Source organism: Cariama cristata, unplaced genomic scaffold, assembly GCF_000690535.1.
Source record: "Cariama cristata isolate BGI_N322 unplaced genomic scaffold, ASM69053v1 scaffold21220, whole genome shotgun sequence".
Classification (NCBI taxonomy): Eukaryota; Metazoa; Chordata; class Aves; order Cariamiformes; family Cariamidae; genus Cariama; species Cariama cristata.
The window spans coordinates 7788-25273 of NW_009595519.1; the positions used below are offsets into that span (position 1 = coordinate 7788).

The 17486-nt window shown below is 49.9% G+C and overlaps 1 protein-coding gene across 1 annotated transcript in view; it reads right to left on the bottom strand.

Annotated features, from left to right (window-relative positions):
- Positions 1-1068: 1068 nt before the first annotated feature.
- LOC104163563 (LIM homeobox transcription factor 1-alpha-like) overlaps positions 1069-17486 on the bottom strand; it is a 21487-nt gene continuing 5069 nt past the window's right edge. Inside the window, exons 2-7 of the mRNA XM_009702610.1 lie at positions 3802-4034; positions 3178-3335; positions 3010-3087; positions 2183-2315; positions 1625-1783; positions 1069-1223 (exon numbers count right to left, since the gene is read on the bottom strand). Of these exons, the coding sequence (XP_009700912.1) occupies positions 1069-1223; positions 1625-1783; positions 2183-2315; positions 3010-3087; positions 3178-3335; positions 3802-4034 (916 nt within the window). The remainder of the gene's footprint in view (positions 1224-1624; positions 1784-2182; positions 2316-3009; positions 3088-3177; positions 3336-3801; positions 4035-17486) is intronic.

Below are 17486 nucleotides of genomic sequence, written 5' to 3' on the forward strand. Positions count from 1 at the left end.
TGGGTTGCCCTCGAAGAGAAAACCAAACGTAGCCTCTTAGGGAGGGACACGTTATAGGATAACGCAATCCAGTTTCTTTCTCTCGTCACTTGTTGGAGGGTGTTGGGATGCCCTGGGGTGAACAAGGACCACAGTCAGGGTGGGAAATCGCTCTGTGAGCAGACCTACAGAGGAAGGGCTTTCTAGCTGGAGTATTTTTAGAGTAAAATCGTTTCGCTTTGCCGTTTTAAAAAAGCAACAAGCAGAAATTAGTGTGGCTGGCAGCTGTCATTTTGTGAGAATAAGTCTTTGTTCTGTCCATAAAGGGAGTAAAACTGCTCTTTGGGAGACAGGCGGTCATAAAGGCAGTGATAGAGAACTGACTGTGGGTGTCGTGCACTTCTCTTGGCATCCTTGGACATGACAGAGGATAAATGTTCTGTTGTTTCTTGACACAGATAAGCGAGCATAGCCATTTCAATCGGGGGCCAAACTACTGTGCGTTTCTGAAATGTCAAACGTTAAAAAACTGTCCTGGGCCAGCTGATCCACAGCCACGTAGAAAAATCTCGGAAGCAGTAGTGGCATCCCTTAGAGATGTCTCAGGACCTTGGATTTTACTGTTGAGAGTTAAACTTGTCCCCTGAAGTCTGCATCTGGATTGGGAAATGAGGCAAAACAGCACAGTGAGCAACCAAGACTTAAATAAACAGAGTTCTTGTGGAAAGGGCACCTCCTGCTTCCAGGAGCAGCTCTGGTTAGCTTGGCCAGTCTTTGTTTGCAGGACATAATGCTCAAAAGCTTAAACACTGGACAAACTGCTAAAGTTACAGCTAAACAACATCATACCATCGATCTACTCGTGGCTAGAAAAAAGGGAGAGAGGCGATCCAAAGTCCTTCGGGCTGTGAAAAGGTCTTCATGAATTAGTGCTTATACGTGTGGCGGACCTAGTTGCCTCCTCCGTTGTGCAGTGCTCAAGGAACGTCTCTGAAGGTCTCAGTCTGGTTTCTTCTCCCTCACCCTCATTCTGAATTCGAAGCAGCATCCATCCGAGATACTCGTGAAAAACCGGGAGCTTTGCTATGGTCAGGATGTGAAGTATGAGCTCTGCATGGAGTAGAGTCGGTCAATAGGGTTGCCCACGCGGGCTTGGAGGAGGTTGGCTTCAGCCGTCGACAGCAGGCAATCTCCCAGGTGGCTGATGCTGTCACTGTCCATATCGTGAAAAACTCCTTCTGAGTCTAAAAGAGGAAGGAAAAGGAAATGAGTGTGAATGTGGCATAAGCAGGTCCCCTGGGAGAAAAAGGGTGACAGCAAGGCCGTGTTTCACCTGGAGCGATGGTCAACAGGGCTGGTATGAGATGAGCCCCGCACACAGGACCAACTTTAGGCGTAACTCTTTCCTCCCTCACCCAAATACTTCACGTTGGATGGAGGGAAGCCCCCGGCCTCACTCCCTGGCCCCTAGCAGAGCTCAGTCCGAGGCTCTGCCTTCACTAAACTTTAGAGAAAGGCTCCGCACAAGGTCCAAGTCCTGCGGAGCACTCACTCAGCAGTCACAGCAGAGTTGGCTTTTCACGACTTGGACTGCTACGTGCCGCTTTGGTGCAGAGAGAGGACAATCTCCACACCGTTCTCCTACCGTAGGGGTGCAGGTGGTCTCCTGGAAGTTGGGGCGGCGTCAGCCCTTGTCTGTATAAATCTGTGCTGTAGCCGTTCTGATCCAGGGGCAGCAGCTGCTGCTGGGGGATCCTGGGGTAGGGGACCATGAGCCCATCCAGGCCGTGAACGCTTGCGCCGTCTAAAGACACAACCGGTTGGATGGGTTGAAGCAAAGGGGCAGAGCACTGTCGCGATAACATTACTGCGGCAATATTTGGTGGTCTAACTCTGGACCAGCACCGCAGCGTGGTCTGTGCATACGTGCAACAGGAAAAAAAAACATCGTCTTCTCAAAAAGAGGAGCTGCGTGCTGCGTCACGAATCACAGAACCGTTTAGGTTGGAAAGGACCTTTAAAATCATCGAGTCTTGCTGAACATCCCCTCATTATTCCAGCCGCTACACACCAATTCAGTTACAACCTGGGTGTTTTTGCTAATCTCTTCCCGCGCACATTCTCTCTCAAATACATCAGAGTCAAACCCCTCCGTCCCAGCCTGCAGCCCCCCGAGCTGTGGTCGTGCGCAGCGCCTCCTCACCTTCGCTATCATCATTGCTCTGCCTGCTGCTGCGACCGGTCCCTCTCCCGGTCCCTAAGCGAGGGTTGCCCAACTGGTCTTGATCCTGCTGTTGCTGCTGCTGTTGTTGTTGCCTGCGAGCGATCTTCTTCATCTGCAAAGAGACGGAGACCCCGGATTTGAGGTTCTGACTGAGAGAGGAGGGGGGTGGGTTGCGTTTAAACACAGCAACTGCTGCCTGCCTTTCACAGGGACCGAGCGGTGCCGTGGTATAACCCTGCTCTGGGTGAGTCCTCTGCAGTCAATATTCTCTGCGGTCGTCCCTGCGTGAGAAACAGAGCTGACAGAAAAGGCTATATTATCTTGGTGGGCTGACAGAAAAGGCTGTATTATCTTGGTGGGAGATGCCATTTGCAGTTTAAAAACCAAAGGACTTTGGTTTGCTACAAAGTGAGGTTTTCAAAGCGACGTATTTTCTGTTTTCACCCTTTAAATTCTGCAAAATTAGGAAATGTTTCAACTTCTAGAAGAAAGAAGTGGGAAATCCTTCTAGTCTTTCTAGAATGAGGGGGGAAATGCAAGTAGGAAAAGAGTAATCAAAAAAAACCCCAACATGAAGAACATTAAGCCCTGCAAACACCTAATTAATGGGTTTTTGTATTTCTCTTTAAGGTACGTGTTGTAGGACTAGGTGGACCTGTGGTTTGGTCCTGCATAGATGTTCTTCTGTTCTTCTAATTTTTTTTTTCTTTTTCTAAGCTATTCTGTGTTTCCTTTTAATTGAACGAGTGTGCGTGATATCCCACAGGCACGCAGAACCCAGCTGTGACACGGGAACCATCACTCACCTTTGCTCTTTGGTTCTGGAACCAGACCTGTACCACCCGCACAGTCAAGCCCGTCTCAGCTGCCAGGGTCTCTCTCACCTGTCCACAAAACCCGAAGAGCTGAATCAGAACTTAAGTTGCACTTAAAAAGATCCAAGCCAGCAGTTGCGCTGAGTGGTCTCCTTATACCTTTCTGCAAGGTTTCGAGGAAACCTCGAACGAGGCCTTGAATGCCCGACGCTGCTGTGTGGTAAGGATGGTGCGCGGGCGCTTGGAGCGCTTGTGGTCTTTGCTTTCCTCACTGCCTTTGCCGTGCGAGTGGCTGCCGTCTTCATCCTCGCTTTTCACTGCAACGGAAGATCGGTAGCAATGATTTAGCAGAGAGTGGCCTTTCCAGGCCATCTCCCAGGACAAAGATTCAGAGAAACTTGTCTAGAGTTTTGCTCCTTCCAAGGTGTGATTTAGAGCAGAAGCACAGAATGAAGCCAGGAAAGCTCATGGACTGAGCTGTGGCTCGGGGGGAACGCTGTCAATTCAGAGACAGCGCTGATAGGCCAGCCTGGCCCCGTATCACCCGTTCTCTAATCTCTGAGATCAGCCCAGCCAAAGCTCGCCACGTCGACCGAGTAGATCTCGGCAGCCTGCTACCCCCTTGGCTGCCTGTCACCAAGGGGAAAAGATGCTACAACCTCCACCTCCCTCCATCTCCTCCCTCTGCAGCCTTCCCCATAGTTAATTAGGGATTAAGCGATACCTTGCCCTCTACAAGCTTCACCCCGGTTCCCCGCCCTGAGCACGGCTCCAGCCCCTCACCAGACTCAGTGGGTGCGGGGCTGATAGCACTCAGCATCTCCTTCTCCTTTTCATAGTCGCTGCGGCAGAGGAGCTGCCCTTCTTTGAGCACAAACTCGTCTCCCCGCTGCAGACGCCGCTCGCACTCGCAGCAGTAGAAGCAGTGAACGTGGTAGACGTTCTCCAGCACCCGCATGATGAGCTCGGAAGGAGCGATCGCCTTCAAACAGCTGCTGCACTTGGTCTGGAACAGCCTGCAAAGAAGGTGCCAGCGGTTAGACAGTGGGGCAGGGGAGATCAGCCCTGCTTTGGGGGGCTCAAGAAGCCAAGGGAAGAAGGGGGTGGATGTTTGGAGCTGTGCTAGCACATCCCGGCAAGAAGCGTACATCCCAACTGTGTTTTGGGGCTTTCCGAGCCTCCGTAGTACCAGGGAGGAACACGAACTTGCCTGGCCCAACAAGACAGAGCTCTAAGTCCCCTCTTCTTCTCCAGAGCTGTTCACTGCCTGGCTTTGTTAGGTCGTTCCTAGTGAGAGGACTTAGTGGAGCCCTCCAGGACCATCCCCAGGGCTTGGAGGAGCCTTACGCAGGGAGTCCCACGAGGGAGGCTGTTTGTGCCCCACACCGTGTCCAGAGAGAGAAATAAACAACTGCTGAGCACCCCACGTACGGAGCAGATGGTTCTGATGAAGTAATTTGGGATCTAAACAAACGTGAGCGGTGGTGGCTGCCGGCTGACAGCTTCTATTTAGCCACTTGACAAGAGAAAGTAATAAAATAGGGATTAATTAGGCTGTTGTTTAAACACACAGGATCTTCCCCACCAGCAGGGAACTCATAAACTGGGATTGAGAACAAGACTGGGTTAATCCTCCTGGCAAACTCTGTGGAGCAGGATGAAGAGGCTTACAGGGGTGGGCTCATCCCTTCCAAATACCACCATGGATTTGTGCTGTGCAGTGGCTTTCGGCTGAAGTGTCTGGGACATTCCAACTGGAATAGTGTGGGATTTCTCTCTCCTTTGTGTGAGCATGTTTGCATGCATGTTCCTCTTTCCCTCCCCGTCTCTCTTTCTCTCCCCCTTTCCCCTTTGTCTTTCTGTAAGTGACACTTGAAAAATAATAATCGAGTTTGAGTTGCAAAAGCTGGGAGTAAAGAGCAGCCTTTTAACCACAACCTCTCACTGTCTGACGAAGGAGCAAACTGTGAGCGTGTTCCCGGCACAATCCCAGTCTGAATCTGGGCTGAGTCCAAGTCTGTCCCTTTCCTAACGCCAGCATCCTTCCGTTCCAGCAGAAGTGAAATAGTAAAAAGAATTAAAAAGACACAACAATAGAGCCAGTCCACGATCACGGCTATCTAGGATCAGTCGGAAACATGTGACCTGTTACTAAACATGAAGTTATTAATGTTCCTGGACTTTAAGCCTGGGTGGAAGATAACGGTGATGTGGTCTGACCCTGTGTTCATTGCAACCCAGAGGATCTCGCCCAGGGATTCCCACCTCAAGCCTGTTCGCTGGTGGTGGATGCATAGCGAAGGCCAGCCCATCGTGCTCTGGAGGCTCCAAGCGAAGGAGGATCTGTCCGCATCCATTTGGAAGCGGTTCCAGAGGCTAACTACCTCCTCATTCCTTCTTTCCAATTTAAATCTTACTTTATTCCATGCCCAGCAACTAGACTTTGTCACGTCTTTATCTTCTTGAGAACCACTTGTAATGAGTTATGCCAGTTGTGGGTAATCAAACTATTCTTCTTTCCAGATTTCTGTCCCTTATCCTTCAAACAACCGGTTTAAAAGTGAGTACTGACTTTTCTTTGCGTCTCAGCTGGGAGAATTACTGCGCCTAAAGAAAGGTCTGCCTCGCTTCGTTAGATGCTGTCGTGTAGCAGTATCTAGTGACACAAATATCATTTGACTTTGCGACAAGCTAGCCCCAGGCTCCCATCTGGTCTCACCGAATCTTTCAGAGACGGGTTTACTCCCGTAACACACCCAAACCAAGCTGGTTCTGCCCCGGAGCCCCAGATCCAGGGAGAGATACATGAAGAACATAGACCTGAAAAACAGAAGCTTTACTTCAATATCCCGACCTGTTTCCAAGTAAGGAATGGGAGAGTTTAGGAAAGCACTGATGGAAAACTCCCTGTCTTGTTTCACACTTGTGTTTTCTTAATTATTTTTATCCATATAGCTACTGGTAGCATTCCCTGGGTCCTTTTATATTTCTAGCCTCGGTGATATCACAGGTTGCTTGAGGAAAACATCCAGAATATTGCTTAGCCAAGGCAGGTAGAGGAGAGCTTTGAGCGTGATGACTGGGGGCAGGCTGATAGCGAGAGGGATGGAGCAGAAGAAGGAAACATGGAAACAGATGTCAGAGCTGGGAAAGGAGACCTATTCACCTGCAAGGCACCAAGCCGATTCCTCCCGCTGCTGTTGGGACGAGGCCGTTAGCAAGCCTTATTTAAAGATGCTGTCATGTGCCAGATTTCCATGAAAAGGGCTTTTTTTGCAGCTATCAGGTGAGGGAAGCACCGTTACTGCAGCGTAACTCAATAACGCTTTTGGCATCGCAAGGCCCGCACCCTCCCACCTCCCAGCTAAGCCCTGAAAACAAATCCGCTCTGCTTTGTACTAATTGAAGAAAACATTCAGCAAGCAGCTCATAAACACGGTGTCAGCTCGCATTACACAAAATTAAAATTCTCAGCCCCTCCAACACCAGGAATTCCTAAAGAGGCTGGTTTTAATATTGCCTGAATCCGTTTAAGTCAAGGTAATATTGTTTGGGTTGCCATAGGAACAAAATACATCTCCGTTGCTGGCAGTGGGTTACAAGGAGGCCTGGGAGGCTGTGCTGTGGACGTGGCTACACAACGTCTAGAAGTGGCTGCCTGCAAAAACTACGCCGAGAGACAGTCCGAAAAATAAAGTGGGTTCCCAGGTTCATAATGAAAAGTGCATTTAGGAACAGCAAGGACACGAGCGAGATCTCTGCATGCTCCAGGGGAAGAGCAGAGCCTCAACGGCAGCAGCAGGACCACGTCTAAGTGCCTGTAACTCACGACAGCTATATCCCGCTTCTTTTGGAAAGACCCTTCTACCGCCTGAACCTCATAGCCCACGTGCCTCCACTTCTATTTTGACCAAGTCTCCCCATGTCCTTACTCTTAGTTTCCTCAAAATCCCATCTGAATTTGATTTCTGTTCAAGATTTCCTTACGGGAGGTGTGGTAAGACTATCAACTTTTATTCCTGTGAACATTCAGAAACCATCCAGCAAGTAGAGGGAGGTGCGTGCGTGCAGGTACATATCCCACCTCCTTCTTACCAGCTTACCTCAAATTAATTACCTTTGCAAATGGTAGAATTTGATTTTCCTGCTGGGGGATTGCTCAACTTGATGGACAAAGTGGCAGTAGCAGGAAGACAGATGGGCTTCTAGGTGGGAACATCTCTGGGAATCGCAAAGGCGGCGGCTCGGGAGCGAGGGGAACGGTTACTCCTGAGTCAGCGTGGTGGGAGAGGCTTGGGGCTACAGGGACAGATTTTGGTAGCCGGTTCTTCGCACTGGTAGCCACTCAAAGCAAGAGAACCGGCGTTGCGGGCAGAAGAGGCAGCCTGGCAACTGGCGGAAAGAGGGCAAGCACATCTGTACCGTTTGCCGACTCGGAGACGGCACGTGTCACCCAAGCAAGGATGAAGATAACACGGTATCTTAAGAGAGCTTTGATGCTGGGCTGGAGGCCAAATTCGCTGACTGCCCACACTTTTCCTGCCGGGAGGTATTTGAGGCCAGCTCTCGGGCCACACAGCTGGCACATCTGCAGAAAAGGTTGAGCAGAAGCACGGGCAGCAGTGCCTGAAAGTCCCAACGCTATTTCTCTCTTTCTCTTTTATGCCTGGGTACTACAGCAATGCCCAACATCTTCTTGCTGAAATCTTGGTCCCAACAGCATCCTGTAGCGAGGAGTTATGTACTCGGTGAAAAACAATTCCTTTATTTGATACCCTCATCCTACCTACAGCTTCACCGTCTCTCTTTTACCATTAACAATTTCCTTTTAATAACAAAACAGGTGGGGAGGACCCAGCATGTAATTAATTTCCCCCTGAGAAGTTAAGTAAAGTTTTAAAGCGCGGAGCAGCAGGAAGAGGAATCGCAGCAAAGTGACCACATGCATCTGTCCGGCATTTGCACACAGCGGAGGAGCTCTGAGATCTTTCTACAACTTTTCAGACATTTTGTGGACTTTATTTATCAGACTTTAGCCCTGGTAAAATACCCCAACGCCTAACTCTCCGTTAATCCTTGCCGAAGGCTCTGGAGGAGAAGCAGCAGCCCAGCTCCCAACTCTCCAGATGGGGATGAGCCGAGCGGCAAGTTATTTGAGAACCTCCCTGACCTGCCATGGCACAGAGAAGACGCTGACCCAGGCCTGGGAAGGGTAATTTGGGGGGCATACGATTGTCTCGATGGGATTAAAAGGTGTTAATGAAGCAAGGAATAAGCTGGGAGGCCTGTGCTTCATGAAACTAGCTTATTTAGTTAGGGTTTAGTCAAAATGAAGCAGTCCAGGCTTAAGCAAGGTCTGTTTACTTAACATTGAGCTGCAAAATCCATTGTAGCTGTCTGAAATATTGAAGTGGAACTTGCAAAGCCTCTTTCCAGATTTCGGGCTGGGGGCTAGGGGCGTGATGGGGAAGGGGACACACAAGGGAAACAAGGAGGCAGCGGCAGCACAATATGCTCTTTCATTCCTTACCGCCACAGCCATTTCCTCCAATTCAGCGATACAGAGTGGCACCAGGGGATTAAGGGGGAAAAAAATTCCCTTCTGCTTAATTTCTGACTTCTTCCAGCAACGTTTGGGTCAGAGAGAGAAGGAGGAATTTGAGGACAACAGTTACCTTGGCTCTCCGATCCCTCCGAAGCTCTTTGTGGGTTACATGGATAGATTTACCCCCCAAAAGGAACTTTGTAATTGTGTAATTATGTTATTGTGCCTCTTGTCAAAAATGGCCAAGACTCAAAACGTACTCAAACCTCCTCTTAACGTGGCCGTGTACGCCGGAAAAGAAGTCTCCAGAAATCAAAGCTTACCAAAGCCAAACTGCCTGCTGCATGCAATGTTCTCCCCCGAGGAGCGGAAAAAACAAATTCAAAATAACAAGTGTTAGTCATCTCACTTAAATGTTTCACTAAAAGGCAGAAGGAGTCGAAGAGCCACCGTCGCACTATTGCTGTCGCATCTTCACAGTCGCACAGAGGGAATGACCCAACCTTTCTATCCGTCGCTGGAAATGTAAGGATGAGGGCAGCACCACGATCTTGGCGGATTTTGGGATGGAGCGTGCAGCAAAGGGATCTCCCCAGAGTTTTGCATTTAGCACCACGAGCAGCATTTAATGTAATTGCACATGGTTATAGAAAGTAGCCAAAAAAACCCTGAATCTCACAAGTGTGGTCCTGCTTGACTGGACCCTATAAATGCCCTTGGCATCCACCCAGAAGGTAAGAGGTGTTACAAGCTCCGCTCCCTGGGCTTGATTCTGTTCATGTCAGCGACGAAAACTGATGCTGACAAAAAAAACCCAGACACCAAGCACCCAACCACTACCGCTGCCGAAAACCTAAACCACAAGCAAAACAGAAAAGCAAAACAGCACCAAAGAGGTTCCCAAAGCCAGAGAGATTCATAAATATTAAAGTGACACGAGTGAAATGCTACTGAAAGATTTAATACTGTGCTGCTGCTCTGTCCCTCAAGGGGTTAAACCCCCCACTGCGAGGATATTACTGCCAGCACGGTGGCACTGAGCCATCACCATATAATCTGATGAACTCTTTTATTAAATTTCACAGGCCTGTCTTCTTTATTAAAATCTCCCAGAATTCATAGGGTGCCTGTCATATCACTGCCGAATGCTAACAAAAAATGTGGGTTGGTTTTTTTGGGGGGTTTTGGGGGTTTCCCCCCACCACCACCTTTTCCCTGAGTACTGGTAGGGTGGGATTGTGTTGCGTTGAGTTGTCTCTGTCGGGTGAAGGAGAGGTGAGAGGGATGGTGCTACTGGCTAAAGTACAGCGGGAAAAGGGGGCTGTGTGCTTTTGCAAGCACGGACCCCCACCCCAAACCGTCCCCCATCCACACCCCGCAGCCGTTCCCTACAGACAGAGCTCAGTGACGGAGAAAACGGGTCCCAAAAATGAGGTTTTTTTCCTGTTTCCAGCGTGCAGCCCTTCCGAAACCCCACTGTCCCTCAGGCCGGGGACTTCTGCAGTGATGGAAAGAGCATGGCAGGACCACGCTTGCTCGACAGAAGCCAGCACTAACCACTGCTTCCGAGGAAGAAAATGAGCAGAATCCTTCCAAACCCATCCAGAAGAGAGGGATGACGGCCGTACGCGTACCTTGAGCGGTTTCCCTCCTGCCCTGCACTTTGAACTGCTACCACCCCATTTAACATCCACGCTGCCTTGCACTCACAGCCCTGCGAGAGCCCTCCGAAGCTGAAAATGCTCTCGGTCGCTGGGGCGGTGCGGTGGAGGGGAATTCAGCTTCTGCGATCACCCTCACCTCTGCGAAGCAGGGGCAAAAATGTTCCTGCTCTGCTTTAATCCCACATTAGGCTGTCTCTGAGCTGTAGGAAGGTGGGATTCAGCTGTTGAATCTCTACAGACCTGCGCTAGACTAGAACTAGGCTTCAGTTTTGCTTTTATGCTCTTTAGAGTATACTCTCAATGCTTTTTTTTAATCTTTCCAACAGGAGACCATGGGAGTCCGAGCCTGAGCTGAGCAGGGACGGGCGCAGCAGACGCGCAGAGCTACAGGCAGCAGGTGCCGCATTTCTGTCTCTGTAGCCCATGCAAAGCTCCCCCTGTAATTCAGAAGCTCTTGCGGGGTCCTGTGCTTGGTGCTTTTTAAGGGATATTCTGCGAGCTGTCAGGGACAACAGAGCAAAGCCTCTTGCTGATGTGGGATAGAGGAGGTGGGTCCTGCCCCGAGCCAGCCACCTCTGCCCGCGTGCCCAGAGAACGGCATTGCCCTCTTCTTTTTGAAATGATTTTCTCTTCCAAGTGCAGAGAGCTGGTGTAGTGCCTTGGCGAGCTGCCCCCAAGCCGGCTCTTGCTCCGCACCGAGCTCTTAGGAAGCTCCAATTCCTGGTTCCCAAAAAAATGGGGATTGTATCTCTGTGGGGATTCTACCTTTTTGTGAAAAGACAAAATTTCTGGTCCTGTATCACTGAGATAGCACCTTTCTGCTGTCCCCTGAGAAGGGAACCATCAGCTCCTTTCTCTCTCCTCTTCTTTTCTCCCCTCTCCGCTCAACAAACCGAAAACTCACGCCAGGTCCGCGGGTTTAAAATTGGGAGTTATCAATTCATATTGATTTTGTCCTGCCTTATTGCATGGCTCCGGGAAGCCTCCGCATCTCCATTAGTATGCCTGGCAGGAGAAGGGTTCCTTCGCTTAGTAGCTAGGGGTGATATTACCGATCCAGATAGTATCCAAACTCAATATCCTGTTTCTCCTTTTCTCATTTCCTGTTTGCAGGTCTGAATGCTGGCGTTGTCACAGCGAGGAGGGGGGAAGGCAGGGAAAAAGAGAGACAGCAGGACGGTGTGTGCACGGGAGAGGGAGGGCTGGCGGTGGGGGTCTTAATGGGGGAAGTGAGGGGGAGGGAAGTAGAAGGGCTGCAGACACTTTTATTACAGATTTAATAATGACAAAAGAACATCATTAAACATTCATTAGAATTATTTAATTAAATTTTACTTTGGAGGGGGGAAAAAAAAAGAGATTAGATATGATGTAAAAAGCAATATTGATTGAGAAAAGAACAAGCTTGGGAGATGTGATTTAAATTAAACTCTGCGCTCTCTCCCTCTTTTCTCTGTTTTAAACGAGGAAGGGAGCGTGCGGTGGCACAGGGGACGATTCGGTAGCAGGAACGGGGCAACATGGCTGGGCAGGGCTGCTGCCTGCCACCAAGAGCGATGTTTAACTCCATCCCGTCCTACCGTAGCGACTGGAGCCAACTTTCCTGGCAAAACGGCTCCGGTACCTTCCGAAGGGTTTCAGAGCTCTGCACCCTGGGCGGGTGACAAGCCGGAGATAGGCACTTGGCAGTTAGGAGCTGTGGTCCCTGCCCGTGCCCTGCTAGAGGTTTTGGATAGCTCTGGGCATATCCTCTCCGTGCTGTGGTTCCAATTGTGGATTAGGAATAACAGAGCATCCTCGATACAAGGGCTGAGAGTAAATCCTCCTTCCAAGTCCTTTAAAGCAGGACTCGGAAAGAATTAAAATGTTCATACAAAACAGCCATGGCCCAAGGACAATGTTTCAGCAAAAAACTAAGCCTGCGTTCAGGATCGAGAAGAGGAAAGGTACACTTCTGCTAACAGGAACCTTAGGGAAAAAAAAAATTGAATTTCAAGTTGCCTTAGCGAGTGATCTGCTACACAGAGCACACCAAGCTAACGCAGTCGGCTTCTGAGTCCCTCTGTGTGGATGCTCTTAAGGCAGATACCCGTTAAACATAATCCAGATTTAAAAAATCTAAAGAGATTTTTTAAACGGTGAAAGCTGTTGAGCCGTCACTTACTAGCAACCCCCCTGTTTAACTCAAGCAACTGGCTGACTTAACAGTGAGGGAGACCTCCACGTACAGCCCAGCCTGACTTGTGATGGAGGGGGTAGGAATAAAGAAAAGGGAAGTTAAAAGTAAAGAAGAGGGGGGTAAAAAAAAAAGGTAAGCCAAAGCCTCAGGGACCAGGTCACAAACTGCAGCGTAGACTCTCCTAGTCCACAAAGCCACGAGCAAGTTGTACGCAGGCGGGCTGTCATCCCAAAGTAGCGTGGTAGCTTTACTGCGCTTCCAAGACTAACTGGGATTATTGGTTTAAACCCGAGTCTAGATTAACAAGGCAGCTTCCATTTTGGCAGTAGCCTAGCAAAGGCTGCATGGTCGTGCCCAAGCGCATTACACGGGTGCAGTGCCACTTGGCTGCTCGTTTCTCTGCTTAAACTGTGGCCTTAAATTTACCGTAGCACCGACAGTGAATTACTCTGCTTTTTGGGATTAATGTAACCAGTTTAAAAGCTTATTGTTAATTAAACTTGTGCATCTTTTTTTTTTTTTTTTAAACAGGTCATGCATCTTTCTAGCTTCATCTTTCTCCTGGCACCAGCAAAACCACATCCAGGAATCAGGAAAGGGGTTTGGGACGCTGCTTCTCCGCGCAAGGCTGACAGGCTCCGATATTACAGCGGCTGTATCGGCAAGACCCCAGTAATGGAAAAAAACTGTGTGAGCAGTCAAAGATGCGTGAAGCTGCCACCAAGATAGTTAGGATAAACTGTAATTAACCACATTTAAGCTTAATTGCATTAAGAGGGAGGGGGAAATGAAAGCTGGAAGCAGATTATAGATCTGGCTTATAATTCAATTTGTGCAACAGCTAGGAAAGAAGGGGCCACATTCTCCAGCAGCGTGTTAGCAACACAGGAGGCGTGGAGCTACTGGGACTCTAGAGACGATCGGTGAGCAAAAAGAGCAGAAAAAAAGGGAGGATTGGGAAGCAGAAGGTAGGAAAATACCTTGGGAGAAACAAGGGAGAAAGAGCAACTTAACCCCTCCCAGACGACTGGGAGGACAGGTTGGAGGATCTCATTTTCAGGGTACTGCATGACACCGACAATACTCGTTCAACATTGCCAGCTGTCGCCCTCGTTTCTTTAGCGTCTGGTTTCACACAGGCTTCTCAGAAGGAAATAGAGGATGAAGAAACCGGGTGATGGATTGTAAGTGCTACGCTTGCGGTGTTAGACAAGTTTAGAAATAAAAGAAATGTGATAATACAGGGACGGCAGCACCTCTGTGTTTCATAAATCACTTTCCCTTAAATCCTCGCAATCAGTCACACCAGCCACGGGCTCTTCACGTTAGTGCAAACTCTTTACTGAGACCGGGTGCCTGTAAATACCCCTTCCAGTGGATCCTCTCTAAACCACTGCTGATGATAAGAGAGAAGATCAAAGTCTGGGCTCCAGGAATCTCCTAGGCTGGGACTAAACCGGTTTCTTAAAGCATTAACAGTTCAGGGCTCCCCTTTGCCCCTCAGGATGCCAGTGCTGCATGGGAACAGCTCCTGCCCTCCTGTTTCCAGCCCTGCAGCCCCTGGCACTGCTGGAATCTGGCTCCCAGGAGTTTATTTCTGGCACCTTAGCCTTCACGGCTGCCCTCTGCTGGTCCCTGGATCTGGACCGAGAGAGATGCTGAGTACATCCTCCAACCCTTCAGCACTTTCAAAACCGTAAATCTGCATCCCAGAGCCCTTCCCGATGTGCTGCTTTAGGAACTGGCGCTGGGAAAGTCGACGGAGCAATGCGTCGGCTTTCCTGCAAACCAGCTGCAGTGCTGAGTGGGTTGCAGGGAACATCCAGACTCCGCTGCTGCAAGGGGCAAGCAGTTCTCCAGGCGCTGAGAGGGAAACAGAGATGCTGGGATGAGAATCAGCACCCAGAGCTCTAAACCTGCTCCTTGCCACCTTGCAGCGATCACCACCCCTCGACCAGACACCGCTTCTCTCAGAGCAGGAACCCCCGAGCCCAGCTGGAGTTGTGCCGGGTCTAAACCGAATTAATCTTGGGGAAACACTGCCAGCCACGCTGTCAGAACACAGCCAGGTACCGTGTCCGGTGCAAACCCTCGCCCTTACAGCCACCGCTGACCCAAATGAAACTTCCCTTCTCCTTCCGCAGCCTGGCGAACCGTGGCCGACCCTAGAGCTCGCTCGGGGAGCTCGGCAAGCAAGACAGCAAGGCTGTGAACATGGGAAGGCAGAGCTGTAGCACGTCTATCAGCGCCGCGTTAATAAGCTCAACCCTGAAGAGCTGAACCCTGTGCTGCTCTGAGCCTGTTTGCCCGCTGGACCATGTCCATCTCCCCAAACCCAGGTGCCAGGCGGTAGCATCCTCGATATCTGCTTCATGCCCGTAAAGTCACCTGCAGCCTGAAAAGGATGAGAAATGTCTTTCACTGGAAGTGCTGAGGATCCAAAATGTTTACAACCACTCGATTGTTAAGGTACCTCTGTGTCCGCTGGCTGGGGGGAGATGATACCTTGAATTATGGTTGTTTACTTGGATATCTAAGTCTTTTGGGGTTCGTATTTGCCTTTGCCTCATCAGAAGAGAAAGCAAATTATTTTTACAGGCATATATTAGACTCTGGTCACAGGGCTCCGGGAGCTGGGTGGTTAAGAAAACTCTGCCCAGTAATAGGATGAAAGTTGGTGACAAGGGAGCCAGGAGAGATTCAAAGCCATGGGACACAAAACATGGAAGGAAAAAACCAGCCCAAAAGAGAAAGAGTATCTAGCAAAGTAAATTACATTTAATTAAACTAGAAAAATAATGTGCCACGCACAAAAAAAAAAAATAAAATTCTTCCTCTCCCCTGTATTCCCCCTGTTAGATAAACAATCCAACAGCGATGGGGAACAGACAGCACGTGGTGGCTGGTTTCTTAATCACGCTCAAGGCACATCTGCATATTTCTTTCATTTCGCAGTGATTATAGAGTTAGCGTTTAATTTCCTGGGCCCTGTGAACAAACCAATGCAAGGGAACAGTGAGAACTGGGGTAGGAATAGCTTTGTGTAATTAACGTCATTAATCATCAGACGGGCTTCGCTCTCAGTGGGAGATGGGGCTCAACCACCCACCTGGACAAGGAAGGAGGAAATATTTGGGATGGGGAAAAAGGTGTGAGCGTTTGCCATTGGGTTGTTTGCGGAAGATTTGGGGAACCCGTCCTGCTCTGTGGTCCCACCATCTCCAACAGCGATATAAAGCTGCAGACACACCGGGGCTGTCCTAAAATCTGGACACCGGGCTCCTTCCCAGGTTCAAGCTGCCCAATTTCTGCACCACTGAGGTCCTACTGGTCCTCGCCAGTGGAGCAGGGATGGCTGCAGTGACCTCCCCAGTCTGAAAGAGCAAAGTATCTCAAGATGTGGATGCTCCTCGGAGGACCAGCAATAAGCACAACTCACCCTGCTTAACAGGGGCTATCAAAGAGCATCTGGACTCGGTCCCATCACCCAGCCCCGAGGAGCTGGAAGGAGTTGCAGGCTTTTTCCTTCCCACCTCCTTCATCCCCTCGTCTACTCGTGGAGGTACCCGCAGGGTCTGTTAGCTGGGCAGGCGGGCTCCATTCATCACTGCCTTGTCAAGGGTGCTCATTATCTCATTTATTTGCTCACTTTGCAGAGCTCTGTCACTTGTCATTACTTCCCTCCGGCCTGACGGAGAAGGAGGGCCAGGAGAAGACATGATTTGGGGGATGGACCCCATTGCTCAGCAGATGGAGAAGGTGCCCGTGGGCGCGCGGGGCCGGAGGGACGGATCAATGGGTGCCCAGCACAGTCAGGAGCAGAGGTGCTTGGTAAAGCAAGGCTGGATGGGCAACCAAAAGCCCCTTTTTAAGAGTAGTAGCCAGTGTCAGCTCTTGCAACCCATCACCGTTTTGTCCCCAAGTCCCCGTTTTTTGGGTTACAGATACATCCCAAGCACCATTTTTTAACATGCCCATGCTTGGGAAGCGCTCTGATAATTTCTGAGCTGACTACAACTAAATGTCCCAAGTGCAGCCAAGGGGAAGGAGAAGCTTTTATACTTAAAAGCCAAAAAATTCCCATCACGAGAAGAAAAAAAAACCAACCAAACCAACAAATCCTTCTGGTTTCAACACCAGTTTCATCATTTTTAAAGCTTGACTCCTGCTCCTGGAATGCAATGGGGTTTGCCCACAGGACAAACCGGACTCGCTCTTGTCCAACTCCTGTCCCGGCTTCTCCTACCCAGGAGATCTTTGCTCGAAGAGGAGCCCTCCCACATGGTTTTAAACATTAACCAGCTCACTCAGAAGAGTTGCCAAGGTGCTCGGTCTGGGTCAGTCCCCGATATTCAGGCAGGGAGGGTCACTGCCTCGCTCCCCGCTGGTTCGGCAGGGCTGCTGGCTACACCTTGGCTACACCACGCTGCTTCTCTGAATCCATAAAAGACTTTCGGTCTCTCCCAGCCATCACCTGAGCCCACATCTTTAACCTCCTTACTCCACCTGATGAAAAAAGTCAGCTCCTATTTCCCATTTTTTAAGCAACTCCATTCGTATCGCAGCGCTCACCTCTCTGCTGGGCTTTTCCTAACATGCACAGCCCAGAAAATTGGCTAAAATGGTTAAAGTGCTCAAGGGGATGATGCTGGATGTCACTCCAAGGTACCAAAACAGCAATTCGGCAGCCGTGCACCAAAATGCTCTGGTCTCAGAGCCCAAGTTTCCCATCTCTGCTCTCTGAACATCCCTGCTCGACGTGCAGGGGGTAGCTGGGGTTAGCTGTGGTGGGTTTCAAAAGGCGAATGAGCTGCTCTCAGTTCAGAAGGATCTCCCTAAACCTTGGCCAGCCTTTCGCGGGCTTTCAAAACCCTCATGGCTAGGAATATTATCTCCATTTCAAGCGTTAAGTTCTGCACATCTCATCCGGCAAAGATGAGAAGAGCTCCGAGAGGACCCTAAAAGGGATGCAGGCAGAGCCGACGACTGGGATGTGCTGGTCAACCCCTCCACAACCAGATGGAGAAAGAAACCGCGGCGATTCAGGCAAAAAATGGGGACCGTGAGGGCACTCAGAGGA